The sequence below is a fragment of the Trachemys scripta genome, chromosome 15, assembly GCF_013100865.1.
Source record: "Trachemys scripta elegans isolate TJP31775 chromosome 15, CAS_Tse_1.0, whole genome shotgun sequence".
NCBI classification, from domain to species: Eukaryota; Metazoa; Chordata; order Testudines; family Emydidae; genus Trachemys; species Trachemys scripta.
The window spans coordinates 6,066,075-6,090,688 of NC_048312.1; the positions used below are offsets into that span (position 1 = coordinate 6,066,075).

The 24,614-nt window shown below is 40.6% G+C and overlaps 1 protein-coding gene and 1 long non-coding RNA gene across 2 annotated transcripts in view; both read left to right on the plus strand.

The window, feature by feature from the left end:
* Positions 1–24,614, plus strand: part of PPP1CC (protein phosphatase 1 catalytic subunit gamma) — a 31,320-nt gene that overhangs the window by 4,856 nt on the left and 1,850 nt on the right. The window contains exons 2-5 of the mRNA XM_034791174.1: positions 15,610–15,741; positions 17,072–17,302; positions 22,306–22,410; positions 24,106–24,329. Coding sequence (XP_034647065.1) covers positions 15,610–15,741; positions 17,072–17,302; positions 22,306–22,410; positions 24,106–24,329 — 692 coding nt within the window. The remainder of the gene's footprint in view (positions 1–15,609; positions 15,742–17,071; positions 17,303–22,305; positions 22,411–24,105; positions 24,330–24,614) is intronic.
* LOC117888093 lies at positions 17,765–21,288 on the plus strand. The gene is made up of 2 exons (XR_004648266.1): positions 17,765–18,414; positions 18,616–21,288. It is a non-coding gene; the product is annotated as an uncharacterized LOC117888093 (long non-coding RNA).

Below are 24,614 nucleotides of genomic sequence, written 5' to 3' on the forward strand. Positions count from 1 at the left end.
CCTTAGAAACTACATACTCCTGCATTTTGTAGGTAATAAGTCATTCTAAATGTTTTGCTAATAAAATTTAAAGCATCTGGACAGGTAATTTGAAGCTAACAAAACCTAATATCAACGGAAATATCTTTGTGAAACACTTCAAATCTATGAGAAGGTGTTGGGATTTAAACATTGCTTCAGTATTTATAACATGCTTTTGTCTTATGCTCTTTGCAGAAGACTCAAAGTGAAACTAACCAGAAAATCTATTTTCATTGTCCAGTCAGAATGAAGTGATTTAATGGTGAAGAGTAAATTACTTTGTTTTCATAATAGAATGTTAATGTAATTGAGTTTTCATAAAAAGGATAAGTTATGTTAAAAATTCAGAGTGTAGAAATTGAACGTAGTGATTGTGCAGTTATCTATAACTTTTAACGTCAGATTATAGTCACACATTCAAAATATAAAGGAAAAGACTACGGTTGACAAAACATGGATTCATGTGTAAAACAGAAATATACTTTGTCTTGAATATCCAACTCTTAATATCCGTTTGAAACATCACATTAATATGGTACCTAGGAAAGATTCAGTGTGAAATGTGTTAAATTAATAAACTCAAATCTAAATAGTTTATAGTTAATTTAAGTAAAAATTATTTGTAGTTCTTGGGCTGAAATTTTTAAAGAAGTTACGAAAAAAAGTTGCTGATATACTCACTCCCCCCCCCCCTTTTTTTTTTTAAATGTAATCTAGCCCATGTTCATCAAACCATAGACATGTGGTACTGGAAAGGACCTCAAAGTCATCAAGTCCAGCCCTCTGTGTTGAGGCAGCACCAAGTAAACCTGACAGATTTATGTCTAACCTCTTCTTAGAAACCTCCTGTGATGGGGATTCCCCAACCTCCCTTGGAAGTCTATTGCAGAACTTGACTATTCTTAGGGTATGTCTACACTACGGGATTAATCCGAATTTACAGAATTCGAATTTTGGAAACAGATTGTATAAAGTCGAATGTATGCGGCCACACTAAGCACATTAATTCGGCAGTGTGCGTCCATGTACCTGGGCTAGCGTCGATTTCCAGAGTGTTGCACTGTGGGTAGTTGTCCCATAGCTATCCCATAGTTCCCGCAGTCTCCCCCGCCAATTGGAATTCTGGGAATTCAGACGCCGGAGCATGTCTGTTTGCTCATGCAGCAGCCCCAGCGTTGCATCCTGCCTCCTCTGATCTTCCTGCCGCCACCTCTCATCTCGAGTGTCTCTCCTCTCCTCACGTTGGTCCCTCCTGTCCTCACATTCACTGGCATCTTTCCTATACTTTGAAATCGTGTCTTCCACTCATTCAGATGAGCTCTTTCATTGCAGGTGGATTCCATGATTTCCGCGAACATCTCGTCTCACGTCCTCTTTTTCCAACGCCTTATGTGAGATAGCCTTCGGGACGGAGGAGAGAGGCTTGAAAAATTTGCAGCTGCTGGAGGGAGGGGAAAAAAGGGGAGAATTTTTTAAAAAGATACATTTTACAGAACAATGCTTATACTCTGTCACGGTGAACAACACTGTTCACATTATATAGCACATGTGATTTCTGTGCAAGGTCGCATTTTGCCTCTTAATATTGAGTGTCTGTGGCTTTGCTGCTGGAGATCAGACGCAGGTCCGGGCAACAGAATTCGACTTGCATGCGGCCATGGTAAGCCATTGTTTTTCGGCTTCTGTGCCCTCCTTTCCTACATACCGAGCAAAGCTCATTGAGTGCTGCGGTTTTCCTGTTAACCTTCAGCAGCAGAAAACAAACACCCCCCCCCCCCAAATCCAATTCTCTGGGATGATCGCTTTATCCCTCCCCCCCACCGCGTGGCTGGTATCAGGGAAGATCCCTGCTAGCCACATGTGAAAAGCTCAGTGCCAATTCCCTCCCCCCCCCCCCCCCCCCCCCGGGGCCACGCTTGGCTTACTACAGGGAGGGATTTCTTTTCAGCCACAGGCAAACAGCCCAGTAGGAAGGGCCACCTCTGTCCCCTTAATTAAATTCCCGTATTTCAACCAGGTTACCATGAGTGATATCACTCTCCTGAGGATTACACAGCGAGATAAAGAACAGATGTTGCTTGAATGCCAGCAAACACCGGGACCATACGCTGCCAGGCTTTGTCATGCAAAGATACCAGATTACTTGCTACTAGCATGGCGTGGTCAAGTGTCCTACCATGGAGGACGGAATAAGGCTGCACTGCCCAGAAACTTTGTGGAAAGGCTTTTGGAGATTGCTGTCCAGAGCAGTCACAGTGGTGCACTGTGGGATAGCTCCCAGAGGCCAATACCATCGAATTGCGGCCACACTAACCCTAATTCGAAATGACAATATCGATTTTGGCGCTACTTCGCTCGTCGGGGAGGAGTACAGAAATCGATTTTAAGAGCCCTTTATTTCAAAAGAAATGGCTTCGTTGTGTGGACGGGTGCAGGGTTAATTCGATTTAACGCTGCTAAATTTGAATTACTCAGTGTAGACCAGGCCTTATAGTTAGAAATTTTTTCCTAATATCTAATCTAAATCTCCCTTGCTGCAGATTAAGGCCAATACTTCTTGTCTTACCTTCAGTGAACTTGGAGAACAATTGATCAGTCCTCTTTAAAACAGTCCTTAACATACTTGAAGACACTTATCTGGTCCATTCCCATCCCCCTTCTTTTCTCAAGAGTTAAACATGCCCCAGTTTTTTTAACCTTTCTCATTGTGCAGGTTTTCTAAATCTTTTATCATTTTTGTTGCTCCCTTCTGGAGTCACTCCAGTTTGTCCACATCTTTCCTAAAGTGCGGTACCCAGAATCGGACACAATACTCCAGCTGAGGCTTCTCCAGTGTTGAACAGAGTGGGACAAATGCCGCCTGTGTTTTACATAAACACTTCTATTGATACGCTTTGGAATATTAACCTTTTTTGCCTCTGCATGACAGACTCTTATTTAATTTGTGATCCAATATAACCCCCAGATCCTTTTCAGAAGTACTACTACTTATTCCCCTTTAGTAGTTTGATTTTTTCCTTCCTATGTGCAAAGTAGTTCACTTGTCTGTCTTAAATTTCTTCTTACTGATTTCAGACCAATTCTCCAGATTGTCAAGATCTTTTTGAATTCTAATCCTGTCCTCCAAAGTGCATGCAAACCCTCCCATCTTGGTGTCATCTGCAGGTTTTATAAGCATACTCTCCACTCTATTATCCAAGCCATTAATTAAAATATTGAATAGTGCTGGACCCAGAACTGACCCCTGTGGCGCCCTACTAGATTTACCCCACCAGTTCGTGAACAAACCATTGATAACTACTCTGAGTACAATGTTTCAACAAGTTGTACACCCACAGTATAGTAGTTTCATGGAGACCACATTTCAAAGTAGCTGACACTTTAAGAAATGAATCTGTATGATTGGATTTTAAAGACTTGCACACATACTTTAAACTTTCTCCTCATTGTAATGTAAATATTTGACCCTTCCTTTATTCCTCCAAACTTTTATAGTACAAAGCCATTTGACTGGTCACAACCTTTAAGGATAATTCAATGCAAATATAATACTTAGTGATAATTCTGCCTGTAATTGACTCTTTATTTCTTTTCCCTTGTTCTGAGGGCACTTAGAGTTTATATACTCTTGCTGCTTATTCCCGTTTGCAGAATGTTCCAGTAACTTTCACAGTATACATTGATAGAAGAACGAGACTTGAAGTGGGGAGTAAGTAACAGGAACACTGCATGGAAGAATGAAATTTCTTAAAATTCCCGTCAGTTATAGAATGAGATGTACAAAACTATGTGCAGCAATACCTGAGCATATATATCAACTGTATAAGAATAAGAAAGGAGATGTAGTCAGCTTCTGAAATGGCCACCTCAAGATTGCAGTTGCCTGTCTGTAAAATTAAGAGCTAGTTACAAGAACAGTATGCTAGGAAAGATGCCTCTGAGATATACCTATTTCATAGAACTGGAAGGGACCCTGAAAGGTCATCGAGTCCAGCCCCCTGCCTTCACTAGCAGGACCAAGTACTGATTTTGCCCCAGATCCCTAAGTGGCCCCCTCAAGGATTGAACTCACAATCCTGGGTTTAGCAGGCCAATGCTCAAACCACTGAGCTATCCCTCTGACCCCTTCTTTGGGAAGAGTCAGTAGTGATCAGACAGCCATGAAAAGGGGTTCTAAGAAATGCCTAAACTCCCATTCTTGAGGCCAGAGATTTTTAATCAAGATATTCCAGGATTTTCAAAGCTGAAACATGGCTTTGAAATACCAGTCTTCGTGCACTTCTGATATTTTGTTTTTATAACTTGAGCCTTCTAACTGCTTTCTGCATTTAGTGCATATCCCTAACCTTATTACATACAATATAAAAGTAGGTGCTGATCAAAAAAGGTAGTTTGTGTTGACGCTTTCTAAATCAAATACAACAATTTTTTTATTCAAAATGGCATTTTCAAAATGTACTTGCTTTATTTAAAAAAAAAAAAAAAACACCTTAAAGATTAAATGAAACTGTTTTTTTGAACAAAACATTTCATTTGACCTGGAACAAATCTTTTTACTCTTTCATTGCTGAAAAATCCAAACATTGCTTTGGGTTGACTTAGAATGAATTTTTCAATTTTATGGAATGGTCAGCAAACTGAGAAATTGGTTATTCATGCAGCTGGACTCCACAATAATATAATGTCTTGAAAATGAGATTGAAACTTGCCTAGCTTACTGAGGTGGCAAAAGAAAATAATCACAGAAAAAAGGATTAACTGACATGTTAAAACAGCTGACCAAGATCTTAAATGGGTGTCTAAGGGTAGGCTCCTAAACCTATCATAAACCATCTGTTTCTGAAAATCTTGGCCCTCTCTATGCTAGAGCTTCCACAGTTACTACAAAAAGGGAGCTGTAAATTATGCATCCCAGCTTTGCCAGTGTAGATGCAGCCAAGGAAGGCTAGAACTCTTGTTTTTGTTTTTAGAGAGAGAGCGTACTGAGATCCTGGCTAATACGTGAAAGACTCCAAATCAAATATGCACATATTCTACACCCAGATTTCTGTTCCTAGTAATGCCTCTTACATGTTGGTTTGGGGAGACATCCATCTATCTGTAAATGGGGAAAGAGGATTTCCTGGGCCTTAGAAAGGGAGGCCTTAGGTGGGAGGGAATATGGATAAACTTGCATAGGCAGTATTTATAAAGTTTTGCCTTCTTCCTAAAGCAAATAATTTGATTTTAATTTTTTTTTGTTTGTCCCCTTCCCCCCCCCCCCCCCCCCCCCTGAATCTACTCATTCCTACCTAACCAAAAGTTTAAGGGAGCATTTTCTAGTGGTTAGTGCATTGAGCTGGGACTTAGTGCCAGGAATTGAACCCAGCCTCCTATTACATCCTGTGTGACCTTGGGCAAGTCGTTTTCCCTCTCTGTGCCTTGTTCTCAGCCTTCTGCTTGAACGTGTAATACTGCTCTCCCATGTTTTGTCAATTTAGAATAAAAAGGTGTTCAGGGCATGGACTGTCTCTTACTGTGTTTGTACAGTACTTAGCACAATATGGCCCTGGTGCTGGTTGGAGCCTCTAGGTGCTACTGTAATACATATAATAACTTACTAATCAATGTTTTAACCTTACAAAGCACTCTAAGATGTCTATCTTTGGGAAGAAAACTTTTTGTGGGAAAGGAAAAGTATTATATGGAATTCTTATTTCCTAACTTCCTTAGGTAAAAAATGGCCTTTAGTTTCTAGAAGTAAAGGCAAATATTTTTCATAGTTTTTCAAAAAATTGAGTTCTAAATACTTTTGCATCCAACATTTCAAGCATTTCTTTGTTTTTGTGAAGATCCTTATAGAGTTCATGTAGTTGTGGAATGAAAATGCAGTCTTCCTCAAAACAAGCCACCAAGTTCAATCATTGTTGTCTTTCACAAACACGGCCACTCCACCATGTTCTTGTAAGGAGAACCACTGCCCATGTGCTCCTGTAACTGGTCATAATGCTAGGGATGCAAGTTGCGGTGGTTAGTGGTGATCACTGAAACAGCAACAGTGTTTGTGTGGAGGTGTCTCCATGTTTGCTCCATAGTCAGTCTCGTTTCACAAAGGAGCTAGCGTGGTGAAGCTGTTGAAGATGAGCTCGGAGACACATTTTTGCCAACTAATCTTGTTCTTGTAGCATTTAGGTCAGCTGCATGGAGCGCACAAGTGTTGACTTCTGAATATGAACTCGTTTGTCTTTTTAAAAGTTCACTGCACTCAGATCTGGCAACTTGTTCTGAGACTTCTGGCTTTCTTTTAAATCCCATGCTACTGACAGAAATGTGGGAACATTTTATTAAACAAGCTATTTAAGTAACCCTATTTCAAAGCTCATTGGGCAAGCCTGGTGCATGTGGTACACATGGTGTCCCTAATTAACAAGGAGTGCTCACAAGTTTGGAAACCTCTAGTTTAGAGTGGGTCATACCCTTTAGTGGACTACATTCTTCAGGGATGCAGCAGTGTCTAATAGAATTAGGTACTTAAAAGTTGGAAGACCTGGGTTCTATTTCTACCGCTATCACTGATGTGGACAAGTCACTTAACCTCTACCTCAGTGAATGCACATTACTACTTGTAACAGTCTGAGTAAATATTACATAAAATGCTATTTTGTTCTGCAGTCGTATGCGAAGAACACATTTTCAATTTGATGGTGCTACTGTGAGCTTTAGTCTTATCAAAGTTAATAGCTCTAGAATTTTCTCTCTTGGGGTATGTATACACTGCAGTGTAAGCCCAGGGTTCAAACTTATACTCAAACCTAACCCCCTTTTTGTCTACACACAAATTGCTCAGACACAGGGTCCAGGACCCCATGGGGGAAGAGGGTCCGGGCCTGAATCAGGCCAGAACACAGAGTTCAAGCCTTACTGTTTTGCAGTATAGATGCTGCTCTACTGGACTCATGCTCTAGGAGTCTGCCAAAAGTATTCCACAAATCCCACAGGCTGACACTTTGTCCTCTGGACAGTCAAGTTTGGTGGGCAGTTAAGTTTTCCCACATTCCACCATGAACGGAGGGCTAGAGCAGCCACATTTTTTGGGAGGGCACTAGGAAGTCTGGGATATGGATGGTTGGACTTGGGCCTGCATAATGTGGTGTAGATGCTGGAGCCTCAGGTTGGGATCCACAGTTCAGCAGTCCCTAACATGGGGTTATAAATGAGCGTAGATGCTCATGCCCTTTGTTAACAAACCCAAGGTCTACTGACTTGAGTTCTGCTAATCCTGGGCTTATGTTGCAATATAGACATACCCTTAGGTTGCCTACACTGCAGTTAAAAACCCACAGCTGGCCTGTGCCAACTGACTTGGTCTCTAGGACCCTGTGAGGTGGGAGGGTCCCAAAACTTGGGCTGTACCCCAATCCAAAACATCTACACTACAGTTAAATAGCTATTTAGCCCAAGCTCCGTGAGCCTGAGTCATCTGATGTCTAATTGCTGTGTGTACATACCCATAGAGGCTCGAGCATCTAGGAGTAGCTTTTCGGTTCCAGTTCTGAATCTGAAATGGCCAACTCAACATAGCTACTGCTCAGTCAGCTAATAGTTGAATTTTAACCATTTGCAAGGTATTTATCCCTTTTTTACGCCCTTGATACAAAATTTAAGAATAAAATGTCATAGGACTGATAATCTGCAAATGCCTCTAGTTTGGCCTAAGTTAGACCAAGTCATCTTGGGCCGTGTCTACATGAAGTGCTTTGCTATTATGGCTGTGCAGGTATATTGTACTGGCAAAGTGCTACTAGTGTGGACACAGCTTATACTAGCAAAACTGTGCTTTTGTCAGGAGATGTAACTTCTCCACTGGAGGAGAAAGCAACTCTGCCATAAGAGCAAAATAAGCTATACTGGCAAAAGCGCAGTTTTGCTGGTGTAAGAGAGATGATCCCTGAACAGCGTAGCTGTGCTGGTAGAAGCCCTTGTGTACTGTGCTTTTGCTTGTGTAACTGCATGTATGCAAGAGGCTATTGCTGACACAGCTGTGTCAGTAAGGACTTACATATCTTCATATCCCTGACTGAAACAACTGTTCTGGCAGTTGTTTGTAGTGTAGACATGGTCTTATACACAAGCGTTTTTTTGTTTTTTACACAAGAGTCCTGCATTTTTTAGCTGACAGCACTGTAAATGTCACTTTTAACCTAATATAAGGACAAGAAGAAATTTGGTTTCATATCTGAAAGGATATTTTGAGTAATATTGTACGTATAAAGGGCTCTGTCCACAAGTCCCTTCCTGTTCTCCCTCTACACCTTATTCCTGAGCGATATAATCTATTCTTACAGCTTTTATCATCATAGGGTGCAGCTTCATTCGAGAATTGTACTGCTGCTTATTGAACCAGTGGAATAACACTAGTGTAGATAGCAATGATGAAATGTGCTCACACTGACCATTCCTTTTGGGCTGCTGTTCTGTACTTTGTGCGCACAGCCTTCTAATCAAGCATTGCAAGCACACTGCACTCTGGGTACCTATCGCACAGATCCCTGAAACGGTGGCTTGTGGGAGATTTGGAAAGGTCTACCAGGAGCCCACAGTGTTTGTCTCCCTTCTGGGAATTGCAGCCATTTCTCCGATATTACTTGTTAATTAAACCTGCTCATTCCACCACAATGGATGGAGCTTAAGCTCTTTTCTTCCTTTCTCCTTTGAGTTCATTTGCCCTCTGCTGGACTGATGCAACACTGCATTTTGATCCTAATGTATCTTCCTCAATTTCACAGAGTTGCTTTAGGCTGACTACTCTCCAGCAGGGTTTTAGAGTGAGATTTTTTTCCTTAAACTTCTGGGAATTCGAGTAGTTGGAAGCTGTCAACCTTTCTTTTATGACAGCTTGAGGCTTCTGTGATGAATCTTCATGTCTTCAGAGGTCAGTCCTGCAGTAGCAGGTCATTATGAAGGGAGACAACAGTCCCAAAGGCACCATTGGTTCTGTTTATCTCCCCACAGCGATCTTCACACATTGCAGTTTAGAGTCATGAAAAGCGCAAATCGATCAGTGCTTCTGGTTAGCTCTTTTAGTCTTATGACTTCAACCTCTGATTTGTCAGAGTATGTTCCTTCAAGATGGCCATGGGCAGAGTCAGCAGCAGCTATATGTAGAGGTGATAGTGGTTTTCAATTCAGGCAGCCTTAAAAAAAAGTACATCCATTAGAACGTTGACATCTAGTGAAGTGGGAATTTTCTGTAATACTTTAATAAATGATGTGCCTGGCAGTAACTTACTTGACTAGGGGTTGCTACCCCGGGGTACAAAAGGGTTAAAAAGCTACTTTGGGGACAGATCAGAAGGCATTAGGTGTTCTCCCATAACTGTCTGTGGTGGAATGAATGCCTCATTAGAGGACTGGCTGAAACCAACCAATATCAATGGAGGATCTGGGAAGACAATGGGAGCACCAAGAACTGATCAGTTAACACCTAACCCTGAAATTCCTGAGGCACTGGAGCATGTGAACTAAACCTGGTTGTGCAGGAACACAAAGGACTGAGAGGTGATAGGACTATATGGTTTTTGGGAGAGACTTGGCATCTCACCTGGGACTGACCGAGGGAGAGAGTGAAAAAAATGGATTCCATGTCTCCTTGGCTGCATGGAATGCTAGCTTAGCCAGGATGGACTGTCTTAACGTTGATTCTCTATGGTAATGTAAGGACTTCCTGATGCTGTGTTTCAGTTGACTAATAAATCCTCCTCCTTTTTGAAAAGGCTGTCTGGTGTCACTTGTTGAGGTGCATTGGTTCCTGAAGAGTGTAAAAGTCTCTGATCAGGAGTCTGGCACAGTTGCACTTGCTGAGCAGAGCTCACATATGATACAGTGCCGGGGTCCAGAGGCTCAGTCTCAGGTGTGGAGACTGCATCATCTACCTGTAACGAAGAGCGAGACCCCTTGGGGGTCTGGCACACTGAAGGGATTCTTCCAAGGGAATGTTCAAAAGCTGGAGTGTAGCACAGGACCCAGAGGATTATCATCTTTCCCTTATCTTTCATTCCGGCCACAGAGTTTCTCCATAATTTCTCATATCTTCCACAATGGAGAAGATTGTCTTGCTAAGAGAAACAACTATACCAAGAGGCCTTAATCCAAGTTTCTTCTTGATAAGAAAATCTGTCTAAAAGGGGAAAGAATCTGTAATTTCTTATTGACATTGGAGAATAAGACAGCAGTATTAATATATCCCTAAAGATCAGGAGCAAATAGTACTTGGGGTAAACTATTTTATTCTGTTCTCAGCTGAATCCTCCTGAGCCACTATCAATCCCAGAATCCTTCAGTTCTTGCATCTAGAGATGGTGCTTTCAATGCCTCTAGAAAAATACTAATTTATATGTACAATACGATCAAGCACATTTTTTAAAAAAATTGTTTTTTGATTACATGGCCAAACTGCCAGGTGGTATCTTCCTGCATGATCTCAGCCCAAGCTGCTTTATGTTGGTCCAGAGTTCAAAGAAAAATCAGAAGTTTACATTATTATAGTAACAGTCTGTGACTTTTAGTGTGACTAATTTATTTGGAGAATCCCTCAGAGCAACCTCTTAAGGATTCATTCAGGCTGAATATGCTGCTTTCTCTGGCCAGCTCTCTTATTGTGGATGAGAATCCTTGTTCCAAAAAATATAGACAAGTTCTCATATCACAGGCAGTCCTACTGACTATCTTGTACTTCTGAAGTCAGGAAGTACCTTTCCAACACATCAAGACAGAAGTATCATATCGCCATCAGCAATTCAAGCAGATTATGCATATTTGCTAGTTTAGGAATCATTAAGACTACAGAGAACTAAAATTTCCATTCTCTGGCCTGGTTACACCTTTGGACCAAAGCATTTCAAAGGTCATGCAAAAAAAAGTACCTCGCTGAATTTCAAGAGATTTCTCCACTTCTCTCTTTCCATCTATCATTTTATGGTAATGAGTTTAATGTGCACTGGCAACAGAGCGATCAGTTTCTATCGTCAAGACTATCAACATCAAAAGGGCTAGAAATTGCTTGTTCTTACATGAAAACAAAAGATTCTGGCGTTTCAATGGACATCTACAGAAAAATCCCTGAAAATTTAATACTGATTTCTGTTTCAAATTATCACGTAACTTATAGCAAAAATAGACTCGTGCCATCTTTGTTTGGTCTAGTTACAAATATAATTGAGTGCCTGTGGACAGCATAATATTGCTCATTCTAAGCCTTTTTAATCTCCTTGCTTTTTTAGAACATGGGATGCAGGGTTTCAGTGTAGTAGTAGTACCTAGTAAGACTGACTAATGCAAGGTTAACTCTGTTGCCTCTCTGCAGAAATTACAGATAAGACCAGACGCTTGTTAAGCTTTTTAAAGCAAAGTTTAACTTTTAATATTTAAATGTTAATTTTGCTCTCTTATAATGCAATTAACTTTGATCACTTTTTCTATAAATTTCTGTTAATTGCTGCTGGATATTGGGCATTTTGGACAACTTGCTTAGCTCAAAGTGTTTAGAAAATTGCTATATGGCTGAGTAGCTTCATGCGCAATAAACTATTATGAAATAAAGATTTAACTTTAATTTCCATGCTTCATTACTTGCTTTTAACATTTTAATGGAACACTTGAAATTTAGTGGCAATTCCAGTAATGCCATGTAATATCAATGATGTATGATATTACAGATATGCAGTGTTATAGCCATGTTGGTCCCAGGATATTCGCGACACTGTGGGTGAGGTCAGGTATTCTATTGGATCAATTTTGTTGGTGAGAGAGACGTGCTTTCAAGCTTACATAGAGCTGCTCCTGGGGGAATTCTGTGCCAAAAAAATTATGCGCAAAATATTTTAAAATTCTGCATATTTTATTTGTCAAAATACCACATAATCACACCAGTTTCAATTATTTTGGGTCATTTATTTCAAAATACCTGTTAGCAAGTATGTCTGTAACAATACAGACAACAAAAAAGATTCAGGAAATGTTTTTTTGTCAAATAGATTCCTTACTAGGCATACAGAACTCTGAATAATAATTCATTTAAACTACAATACAGAACTGTTTCCCCCGCACCCCTCAGAAGCAGTGTAAAGGCTTGGGAGAGTCGGGGGTAACAGAGGAGCTGAAGGAGAGGGAAGTAAATTGCTGGGAAGGAACCTGGGTGTGAACTTGGAGGGTTGTTGGGTATGGGTGGGGAAAAGTATGGAACAGGTTTTGTGGGGGGTTGGGAGGGATTGTTGGGGAGCTTCCCCCATGCAGACCCTGGCTGACCCCTAGCCTCTCCCATTCAGTCAGGCACGTCTGCCCCTGTTCCCATGTGTTCCTGCACCCCCATGTGTCTTTGCACCACGTGTCCCTTTGCCCCCACTCAGACACCTATCCCCTCCTCCATCCCCATGTGACTGTTCCCCCACCCAGCCACTCCCCTTTCTTATGTAGCTGTGCACCCCTTCCCCCCTGTGGCCCTGTGCCTCCATTCCCATTCAGCCTCTGCCCCAGTCTGTCCTCATTCCCTAGCCCTTATGAGCCCCTGTGTGACCAGCACCCCATGCTGTCTGTCTCCCCATAGCTCAGGTCTCCTGACCTGGCCTGACAAGCGCTGTGAAGAAGGCACTACAGGCTCTTTCTCTTCCCTCGCTGGCCAGGAGCAGCTGCTTTGTTCTATCGCCACTTTGCCCTCTGGTGGGGAAAAAGGCAGAACTGTAGCAACATTTCAGCAGAAGCTTTTTTCTGCGCAAAAAAATAAAAATATGTGCATCTCATTAATTATGTGCATATGCAGTAGCACAGAATTCCTTCAGGAGTAATAGAGCTCTTCAGGTCTGGGAAACATGCTCAGGCCTATTCTACACTGGCAATGTTAAAGTGCTGCCTCGGCAGCTCTCTAATGTGGCTTGTGTGGGTGCGTGAACCTCCATGAGGGGTATAGCTACCAGTGCTGAGAGCACTGTCTACACTGGCGCTTTACAACGCTGAAACTTGCTGCGCTAAGAGGTGTATTTTTCACACCCCCGGGCGAGAAAGTTGCAGAGCTGTAAATTGCCTGTGTAGACAAGCCCACAGTGTGTCAGCTAAATACAAGAAGGAATCGATTGTTTATCAAAGTAGTTAACACATTTCAAGGGGCCATTCCGGGTGAAGTGGCCTGTTAGTACTGCCCATAAGGGAGAAAGGAAGGTGGGCAAGAAAGCTAGGGCGGGCAGTGTGTGTGTGATTGTTGTAAAATAAGCCAGTGTCTCTATTCAGTCCATATTTTTTAGTATCCAGCAACGTTATGAATTTAAGCTACCAGTCTCATCTTTTGAAAATGTCTGGGCTTCCTTTTGAGGATGAGGACTGATAAGTCAGATACAGAGTGATGTCTTTGTGAAAAGTGTTCACCCTCCTGTGATGTGTTTTTGTCTTTTATCATTTTCCTGTGAGTTCATTTGAGACGTAGTGATTGTCTGGTTTCACCCACATAGTTGTTGGGACATTTAGTGCACTGGATGAGGTACACCATGTGTTGTGATAGGCATGTGTAAAACCCATGGACCTTGAAGGGTATGTTACGGGGGCTGTTGATCATTGTAGCAGTGGAGATATGTCTGTAGCCTTTGTATCTGTTCTTGCAGGGTCTGGTGCCGCTTTGCGTAGGTGTCCAGGACTGTGGGGAGCTGGCTTCTGATGATGAGCTTTCAGAGGTTTGGGGGGGTGTTAAGGAAAATTTTATTGCAGGATGGGGTCCTCATTGATTATGGGTAAAGCTAAGATTTTGTCATAAATATTTTTAGTAAAAGTCACGGACAGGTCACTGGCAATACAGGGGGTCCCTGGTATACGTCTCCCCTTTATCTGTCGTTTCACGTATCCATCGCTCATCAATAGGGGAACATATTGTGATTCACATCAGTCCTCATCCTCTTATCAGTCACTTCACCTTTTGCATGACTTTTTTCTTTGGGCGCTTCCCCAAGTGTTCAGGAGGCACTGGGAAGGAGGGGGAAGAGTGGGAACGGGGCATGCTCGGAGAAAGGGGTGGAACTGGGCGGGAAGAGGCGACCCAGGCCATTATTTCTTATGGGGAAAAATTCCCCGGTATCCGTTGTTTCAGTATCAGTCATCCTTTTCAGGAACGCAACCCCGATGTATACTGGGGACCCCCTGTAAAGAAAATTTCACGCAATCCCGTGACCTGTCCCCGACTTTTACTAAAAATATCCATGATAAAATAGGAAGGGACTGGGCAACTGTGGGGTGGTTGGGAGCTCTGGGGCCCCCACCACCTGTTCAATTTCAGAACTTCAAAAAACTCAATTTGTGATTCTGCAGCCTTGTCTACACTAGGAAAAATAGTGTAGACAAGCCTCATATGCTGGAATTCTGTCTACACTAGTGGTTAGGTCATTGCTACTACCATTGCGACTGTACCTGGTATGACAGTCGATGTCATGCAGATGCTAATTTTTCTAGGATAGATAAGGCTACAGAATCACAAGTAACATACTTTAAAAGGTGTTCCGGAAAGGAATTGAGCAACTTAATTTTTTAAAGTTCTGAAACTGAACTTCACTATATAAAAATTACAAGTGGGGTGGGGGCGCTAGGGTCAAAGAATGGTATCTTTTAGTCCATTAAGAGTTTAACAGGCTATATGTGTCTATGCTAGAAAAGTGAGTACCCATATTATGCTTGCTGGCTGCTATAATATGGGTATTCTTTTGTAGTATAGACACCTTGACTGGACTAAAATCTAAACCTTTTTTTAAATTCCTGACTTTGTGCTACTTATTTTCAAATTGGAAAACATCACACCTAGAGACTAAGCACTGGCAAATTTATTTGTTAAACTTTCTGTGTTATGACACTGGTTCTTGGATAGTAGTGCCAATTTTAGCTTCAATAAAAATTAATTTAAAAGTTATCTCTGTGAATACAAGGGGTTCAACAAAGCAGATTTTTTTTCTTTGACTCTAGGTCACCATTGATGAAATAATAACCTTGTTATAGTTAGATGATTATTTGTTCTTCTATTTAAAATATATATAAATGGATACAGATTGGCATGCATTATTCTTTACTTGTTAATCTTATCCCGCCTGTTTAAGGTGTTTGAAACTGATTTACAACTTCTCACTACATGTTCAGGCGATGTCTAATTTGCACAGGTAGACTGCAGGATAGAAGTGGATAGAATGCGTAAAATGGGGCCGGGGAGGGAGCGGGGGGAGAGTGTGTCACTGGGGGAGGGATGCAGAGCTCTCCCTGCAGCATCGACTCCAAAGGCTTCAGTGCCACTGGGCTTGGCTCTCTGCTCTGGGCATTGTGCCATGCTGCACGGGATCACAGTGCTACTCAGGTTTGGCCAGCCACCTCTCTGTCATGATGACAGGGCTGGCTGGGCCAAATCTGAGAGAGTAGTGCTACAATCCCATAAACCTAGTCACAAAGCCACTCTCTCAGATTTGGCCTGGATGTCTCCCTCTTCAGGGGGACCAGACTAAACTTGAGTAGCACTGCAACCTTGGAGGTTGGGAGTAGGTTGGCACTTAGCAAGTCATTTGATTCATTTAACCAGTTTTTAACTTCTTCCCACAGTGAGGGGTTCAAAACCAGGTAAAAACGTCCAACTTCAAGAGAATGAAATTAGAGGACTGTGCTTGAAATCCAGAGAAATATTTCTCAGTCAGCCTATTCTACTAGAACTTGAAGCCCCACTTAAAATATGTGGTAAGTATTGACTTACTGTGTATTGGTCAGTTGACACTTGCTTTCAGTGAACAGGCATTAACTTGGAAATATATTTGCAGAAATATTTCGTTTCTTACATACCTATCTATAGGTGTCTTAAATCTAAATACAATAGAATTAATGTAAAACAGTTGTAATCAGCTGATCTGAACAAAAGGCTATAGCACAAGGGCATAAACAAATCAATGTCTGGTTAATATAAAGAATGGTAATGAAGAGGGTAGCAAATACAGAAGTAAAAAAGTGGGAGCTGAGGAGCAGAAACTCCAATGACAGAGATAAGTTTGCTGAAACTAGACTACCGAAAGAGGATGGGCTACTTCTGGGTTGGGGATGCGGGGGAGTCCCAGAACAGAAGACCTTGTATGAAGAAAGCCCTCTCCTCAGCACAGCCCTGATTGAATCTAGGGGTAGAACAGAGACCCATAATAGTTCTAGACAAGGTATTTGGGGCATAGATTCCTAGCCTAAGTAATTTTATATTGTGATGAAAGGCAAAATAGAAACCACTCCAGTAAGAATATGTAACTTCAGCTCTTAAATTAGGTTGTTTTATTAAATCCTTTTCTAAGACTGAAGATTACCTCAATTTAGAGTAATTTGTTCATTATATCGTATAACTGCACAGCTGGTTTAAAATCAAGTAGTCTTTTTAAGTATGATTGTTGGGCATGCTCTATTTAAAAAAAAAAAAAAAAAACTAGACCAGAAGTGAAAATAGCATTCACTTCCAAGCCAACTTTGCAGCTAGGATTTGAATAACCTTGTTACTTTCTTAACACATCCATAAATGATACCCAAGATTTATATCTAGGAGGGATCTTCTAATACTTACTTATGCAGCATTCTGAAATGAAAAGCTGCAGATGGATGCCACCGGGAGGCATTAAGACCAAAATAAAGGGTCTTGGTCATAGAATCTTTTCTCAGGCAAAACTCAGTGGAGTCGAATGGAGTTTACCTGAGTAAAGACTATAGGATTGGGCACAAAGAGCTTTAACTTTGGGGTTGAGATATTAAAAAATATGTATGAATATTCTTAAATAGCAATTCTTTGGTCATTCAGCACAACTTGCTGGGTTATGTAACTTCAGTGACTTTGTATACTGCTGAATGTTTATAATTTTCATACTAATAGACTAGAGACCATTTGATTCTTCAGACATCTGTGGTGGGCAGCATGTAGCTTTACATGAGATCAAAAATAGATATAGCTTTTCTCAAGTTTTATTTGGCTAGCAAGTCAGTCAGCGATTGTCGTGAAGGTCTCGTTTATGTACCACCGCTTATGAATGTCTTTGTTTTTAAGGTGACATCCATGGACAATACTATGACTTACTTCGACTCTTTGAATATGGAGGTTTTCCACCAGAAAGCAACTATCTATTTCTTGGTGACTATGTTGATAGAGGAAAACAGTCTTTAGAAACAATTTGTCTCTTATTGGCCTACAAAATCAAATATCCTGAGAATTTTTTCCTTCTTAGAGGGAACCATGAATGTGCCAGCATTAATAGAATTTATGGATTTTATGATGAATGTAAGTAACATTTGTTTTTTGGTGGATGGAAGAGGAGGGTTGTTATGCACTTAATTATGCTAGCTTACAAAAATTCTCTCCCAGTCTGGTTTTATTTGAACTGTGTACTAACTTACAGCTTCTCTCTTGCATAGCTCAGGTGGCCTCTTGGAAATTTGTACTCTCAATGATCTAATTACGGTTTGATCAGCAAAATAGAAAGTACTGTGTAGACCGGGGTAGGCAACCTATGGCACGCGTGCCGAAAGCGGCACATGAACTGATTTTCAGTGGCACTCACACTGCCTGGGTCCTGGCCACTGGTCCAGGGGGCTCTGCATTTTAATTTAATTTTAAATGAAGCTTCTTAAACATTTTAAAAACCTTATTTAGTTTACATACAACAATAGTTTAGTTATATATTATAGACTTACAGAAAGAGACCTTCTAAAAATGCTAAAATGTATTACTGGCACGCAAAACCTTACATTAGAGTGAATAAATGAAGACTCAGCACACCACTTCTGAAAAGTTGCCGACCCCTGGTGTAGAATGACTGGTATAATTTTATTCCTATTTGATCACTGCTCTGATTAACAGCGCTCACTGCTGTACACTGTTAAAGTTCAAATTGTAAGCCTATCTAATCTTGTATAAGATAGAAATTCTAAATTGCAGCACAAAAATATTTACCTTTTCTCTGATGTATTAAACTTGTGTGTGTAATTACATTGTAAATCCTTTAGCGAATAAATGGTCCTTTTATCTTATACCCTGCTTACCAGATAATAAATACAAGATTTGACTTTTTACAAAACTGTTTACATTAGCAATAGCTGATCCTTATTTCCGCTTTTCAGGAGGACTTGAATAGTGATACAGCATGATATGCATTTGTACTTTAGGAAAATAACTAAAAAGGTTGATTTCCCCCCCACCCCCTCCTTTGGTAACCATTTGTAACTAAATATAGCCTTTACACTAAATTTGATGCTGCTTTTCATGAACCAGTAGGGTACACTATATCTATAAAAATGTATTTAAGCAAAGATATAACTTACATACATGGTGATGGTGCTGCCCACCTAATAACTTTTAGACCAGAGTACTAGCCTGGGATGAGGGAAACCCAGGTTCAATTCTCCCCCTTCCATGCTCCAGAGACACTTTATTATTTATCTACAATGGAATAGCATGACTGAGGGAGCCCCACATCAGAATATCTCATAGCTCACTGGTTAAAGAATTCTCCTGAGAGGTGGGAGACCCCTGTTCAAATCCTCTATCTCCTGACAGAGACTGGGGGAATTGAATCTGGGTTTTCCACAACCCAGGCAAGCTCTAACTACTTAGCTAAAACCTACAAGGTAGGTGCCACCTCTGTTGGCTGGATTTTCTCCTCCATCTGGATTTTGAACAAGTCCCAATCCTGTAAATAGCCTCTGATCATGCATACCAGATTGGGCCTATACACGACTTAGGTGGCCAAATACCTGTCTTTATCTGGTTCAGGAATCGCTCTGGGAATTTGGCAGGCAATAGGACTCCAGACGCCTAGAATGAGGCAGTAGTGTGCATTCCAGAGACAGAAACAGTAAGCTCCTAGGGAACTCTTACAGCAAAAACATAGGAGTCAAATGAATGTAGGCACCTACAGGGTTCAGCAGGAGTTTTGTGGATTGTAGTGGAGCTAAAACATACTGGGTCCAATCCTATCCTATGTTTTTCGAGATTCAACCTAGTAGATCTCATCCTCACACCTATTTTTTTTCATAGATTGGAAGACAAAAACAAGCTTCCTTGCTTTTTTCAACTTCCAGTTGGTTTCTCAACTTCAAATGAACTAGTCATAAAACTCAATTAGCAGAATAAACTGAAATAAGGGAAAAATCTTTCTGCACCTGTAGAAGTGACTACTGCTTTTCAAAAGCTGGTTTAGCACTTCAACTATATCTGGTTCCAGTTGCTTAGTCAGTGACTTCCACCACTTTAGTGGTTTGACTTTCTTTAAAATTTGGCAGCAGATACGTTGTACTACTTAATATTTTTTTGTATTTAATTTAAATGATTTTAAAGATTATTAAATTCAATTAATTTTTAGGGTTTTTTTAAATGAACTTGTATTTAATTCAAATAAGTCCACTTTAGTCATCAGCTTTTATCCACCCTCTGCTGCCCCTCTCGTTAGAGGACGCAGAGAGGCAGCTCAGATTACAGGATTGACATGTTTCATCTCTTCCAAAGATCACGTCAAGGTCTTCCAACAAAGGGAAGACAGTAAGGACCTGATACATTTCAAATATTGTATATATTTTGGAGGCGGGGGAGAATTGAAGCTATCTTTGTGCCTCTTAATGGAACAGTAAATACTAAAATTGACTTGTCTTTGGCTTGCAGTTTTACTTCTAAACTAAAACTGTAACTGGCATTCTTGTCTTCTGGTAAAAATAATCTTGCTGACAAGTGACTTATTTATTGGAAATCTGACTGTAAAGGTTTTGATTCCACTTCACTACTGACTTATTAAAAGAACACTCTTAAGATTTAAATATTCATAGTTTGGCAATGGAATGTGGAATCTTTCATGTCTTGTTCAGATCTATCGGACTGGCAAGTTTGATCTTGGTGGTATTAGTATAAATGTATCCACATCATTCAGTTGTTACTACGGATGACAGAAGAGGGGCCAAGGAGTGAATGGTTCATGAAGACTGAATTACCTTCTAATAGAATATGGAGAATGCTGAATTCCTATTACCCATACTGTGACTGTTCTGTGAAGTTCACCAATATGCATGGTGCGAGCACAAGGGCTATGCTTTACTTAATTTTTCAAAATTGGGCTTAAGTAGCACATAGACCTTCTGGTCCTCTAAACATTGGTGAACCTAATCCTTTATGAAGAGGACTTCAGTCTTCAAAGTCAATTTGGCAACCAGCAATAATACTCTTAAAAAGAATGTTCATGTAAACTATATGAAAGCAGGGTAGAAACTGACCTGCAGTAGCACGCTGTGATGCGCTTGTTGCTTTAACACTTTTCTAGTAGTACGTGATCAGTAATTACACAACCTTTCAAATGGAATTGATGAAATGAGTGCAGCTTTCCTAGTTATTGTGCCTTGTGACCTTCACTGTTGGCTGTGTGTGGACGCATGAAGACAATTTTTTTCATCTGTGCTGTTCACAATATACACATTTGATTTTTAAAGTGATATGCTATTTCAAAATATAAACTTTGCTTGGAAAACCATTACCTCTAAGTTTTAAAATCCCTTAGCCCTTTTTATACTCTGGGGAGAATAAGGATACAAAATGTGCAGAAAATAAAGACAGTTTTGTTTCGCCCGACTTCATAGAGCTGGCTTCATAACTTATGATTCTTCATTATTAAAACACTTCAAAAGTCAAAAGAACCCACTACTTTTGATACAGTTGAGGGGTACTGGTGTCCTCTGAACTCTGAAAAAGATAATTTAGGTTTATATAACAAAATGTTAGTATGGCGGCAGTACCTTGTCCTATATTATCTTGTGCTGTGATCTAATTTGATATTGCATGCTGAGCAGTATGGACAGTATGTGTATAGATGGAAGACCTCAAAGGAAAACCTAGGTGCCCCATGAAATTACATTGCTGATTCAATAGGTGGCCTTTGTTCCTGAGTGTTGGTGTGGACCCAGTATCTCACCATGGTGTTGAGGGTAGCTTATGGTAAACTGAGTCACAGTGTTGCTGTGTACTGTTGTCACTTGCCATTGGGAGAAAGTGTTGATTCCTATATTAATTAATTAATTAAGCTCTTTTAGGACAAAGACTACATAAGTATACAATGTAAATCTTAGCATAATTCCATACACAAGTTGCCCAACTTTAGGGGGTCAGTAAGCAAAATAAACTCTCTGAATATATTTGGTCTATGCTAAGAATGTTTCTAAACAAGTGCTTGGTTAATCATAACTTTAATGTACTTAAAGTTACGTTCAAAAGGCTTCTGGGGTGTAATTAAAAAAAAAAAAAAAAAAAACAGGTTGGATAACTTCACTTTTAAAGGGTTGAATGAAAATAGGGGGAGAACATGTTATCTTTCCCTAAACTTATTTGTATTGTGTGTCATTTGCTTTGCTAGTTGCTTACATGATACTTTTAATGCAAAATACAATAGACTTCATATGGGAGTGGGGGTCTCTTCCAACTTTATCTCACATTGATTCATCCAGAACATTCTTTGGATGAATTAATGAGACTTCTAAATCTTCTACATACTCACTGTTGGACAACATTAGTCTTAGATGTTTTTATATAAAACAGCACGCACCTCTGTGGTGCTGCTTAGGATAACTTGTATAAAAACAACTTTTTTTTTTAATGTGCTTTAAATTTTAGGTCCAGGTTTTCTACTAAGCTTAGCTTCAACTGGGTACCGTTGAGTAGAGGGGTGTTAGGGACACAGTGCAGCTCCCTGATTCTCTGACTGGTTTTATGTCAGGTACAGTCCCTGCTAAGTTTAGAGTAGCCTCAAGGCTGCTCTGAACACTAGTCAACAGTAGTTTCCAACGGACAGTCTTTTAGTTACGTATTTCCAGAGTGCAGCATACTCCAAAATGCCCCTATACTGGGGCTGCGTGGGGTGGGGAGTAGGAGTTGGTTGAACTGACTCTGTGCCTGTTTGAGAAGGTATGAGCAATGCAATGGAAGTGGAACAAGCCAGAGAATCTGGCCCTAATCTGTAAAAGGTCAGTCTCATTCTACACATGGAAACTCCTACCACTCCAAAAGAAACCTTTAAGAGCCACTTGGCTTTTCTGAATTCGCTACAGTCTGAGACATCTTAAAACCTTTTTACATCTGCAGTAAAATGCATTGCGTCTAAGAGGAGCTGTGTGTGTGTGGGGGGGGGGGGGGGGTCTTATTTCTATACCATGGCAAAGTTAAGACAGCAATAGTAGCATTGTAACGTTGGATCCTTTCTAGTTCTCATTCGGAGACCATATTAATTATTTTTTTCCCCTAAAATTTTGTAGGTAAAAGAAGATATAACATTAAGCTGTGGAAAACTTTTACAGACTGTTTTAACTGTTTACCAATTGCAGCCATTGTGGATGAGAAAATATTCTGCTGTCATGGAGGTATGTGGTGCTTCTCTAGTGGTTACTCAAGTGATTGCTAATCCCTTACCTCTAGGTGTGCTAGTTCCATGTTTGTGTTTATGCATCTTGCATAGTTGGAAAATGACTCCCTGTTGGTTTAATCCTCGTTGCTGAAATTCTGGAACTCCTGTTCTCCCGGGGGGAATATGGGAGGCTCAATTCATGCGCTGAGCTGGATATTGAAGGTTGAGGTTGAGCTGGATATTGAAGGGTAAGTTAAGTAAACCAACCCTAAATAGTTGTCATGCAGCAAGTTCCAGAGCTTGTATTTTTAGGCATTGAAATACTTAATTGAGCAAGTAGTTTAGTACCATTTGGGATATATGGCGGTCTGCTTTTCCTGTTCTGCACTCCCCTCTCCTTTCAAATAGACAATCTATGTACTTTGCCGAATAGATGGTCTGAGTCCTATATAGATTCTACAAAGGACAATAAATTCCTGGTCATTGGGGGGGGGGGGACCCCCAGGACATGCCAAGGGCTTAGCCTACACCTAAAAGTCAGTCTTACCCTTTTTGAAGTGTACTTAGGTTAGGTTTTTTACAGCTGTTTATACCACTTCAGTAACTGAATGGGTCTAATTTATAAAACAGTCCAAGTATCTCAGCAGTGACACGTGGCCTATTGCAACTCTTGGTATCTGTCTATAATTTGCAACAATTATAGCTTATCTAGATACTACAGTGAAAAATAGTATGAATATTACTTATACTAAGTAACTGTAACACTATCTCCCCATCTTAGTATTTCATGTTACTATGCCTGAACAATCTGACAAGTACAGTATTCTTTCTATTTAAATATCTTTGTCTTAAAGGCACACTTTGTAGGTGTTCACAAATATTAAGCAGTGAGAATGATGTATTCTGTAAAATGCAGAAGTGACCTTTCTCATCCTTATACCTAAATATGTGAACATGCACAATAGGCAACTGTTTCTGCTAAATCGTAAAGCTGTGAAGACAAGTCACTTACACCTCTTTGTGGCATGGTGTGGCCCTTCAAAGTACCCGGCACTCAGTTCCCTTCCTGATTCTCCCAATAATTCATTTTCCGCCTGGGGTACTTAAAGTAATGTCCCCCTCCTTGGAGTCTAATTTATTAAGTTGTTATACAATAGTGTCTCTCTTAGCCCTTCAGACCCAACCTGTCCCACTTGAGACTTCCAGTTCATGCTTGTAGGCCACTCGGTTCCTTCCCCTTAGTTAAGGGGGTTTTAGCCTTCCTTGTTGGGCTGTGCTGTATTTCAGCAGTCAGGCTTCTCCTCCCCAGGCTTCCCCCCACCCCTTCTTCTTCTCATTCCCCCGCCCCCTGACAGTTGGGCTTTATCGTGTTCAAGAGGTACCTGTATAACACCTGGTGGTCATTTGCTGGCTTGCATGCCACTCCTTTGAACTTTTTTCCTTAACGAGGCCATGTCATGGAATAGGGTTGGCTGGCTCTGGGCCCCACTGCTTCTTGATGGTGACAGACCACCCTGTTACAGAGAGCTTTTAAAATTGGATAAAAATCAAGAATCCCCATAAAACTTTATAGATACTAATTGCCACCAGCAAATCAACAAGATGGACTTTAAGGCTTTTTGTGTCTTAATAGGTGATTCAAAATGTTTAATGTGTGGAACATACTTTGAGTAAAACACTAACCATTTATATATCTTAAAACTCCTAACAGGCCTGTCGCCAGACCTTCAGTCAATGGAACAGATTCGGCGAATTATGCGCCCCACTGATGTACCAGATCAGGGTCTTCTTTGTGATCTGCTATGGTCTGACCCTGACAAAGACGTCTTAGGATGGGGTGAAAATGACAGAGGAGTGTCCTTCACATTTGGTGCTGAAGTGGTTGCAAAGTTTCTCCATAAACATGATTTGGATCTTATATGTAGAGCTCATCAGGTATTTTAATTTTACAAGTACAATCCATGGCCCTGATCTCCCAGTGGGATCCTAGTGCCTCAGCAGAATCCCATAATTTCATTGCTATTAGATCACACTGCAGGAGTGGGCCTTGTATCCATTCTTAATTCTGTTTTGATCTACTTAGTTTAGAATTTCTGTTGTCTAGGCTTAAATGGCTCTTCCACAGCTGTCTGTGATACAGTCATACCATCTCACAGCTGTATGTGGGCTAACTTAGATGCATGTCATTTGATAAATAGTTATATGACTGGTAAGAAATTA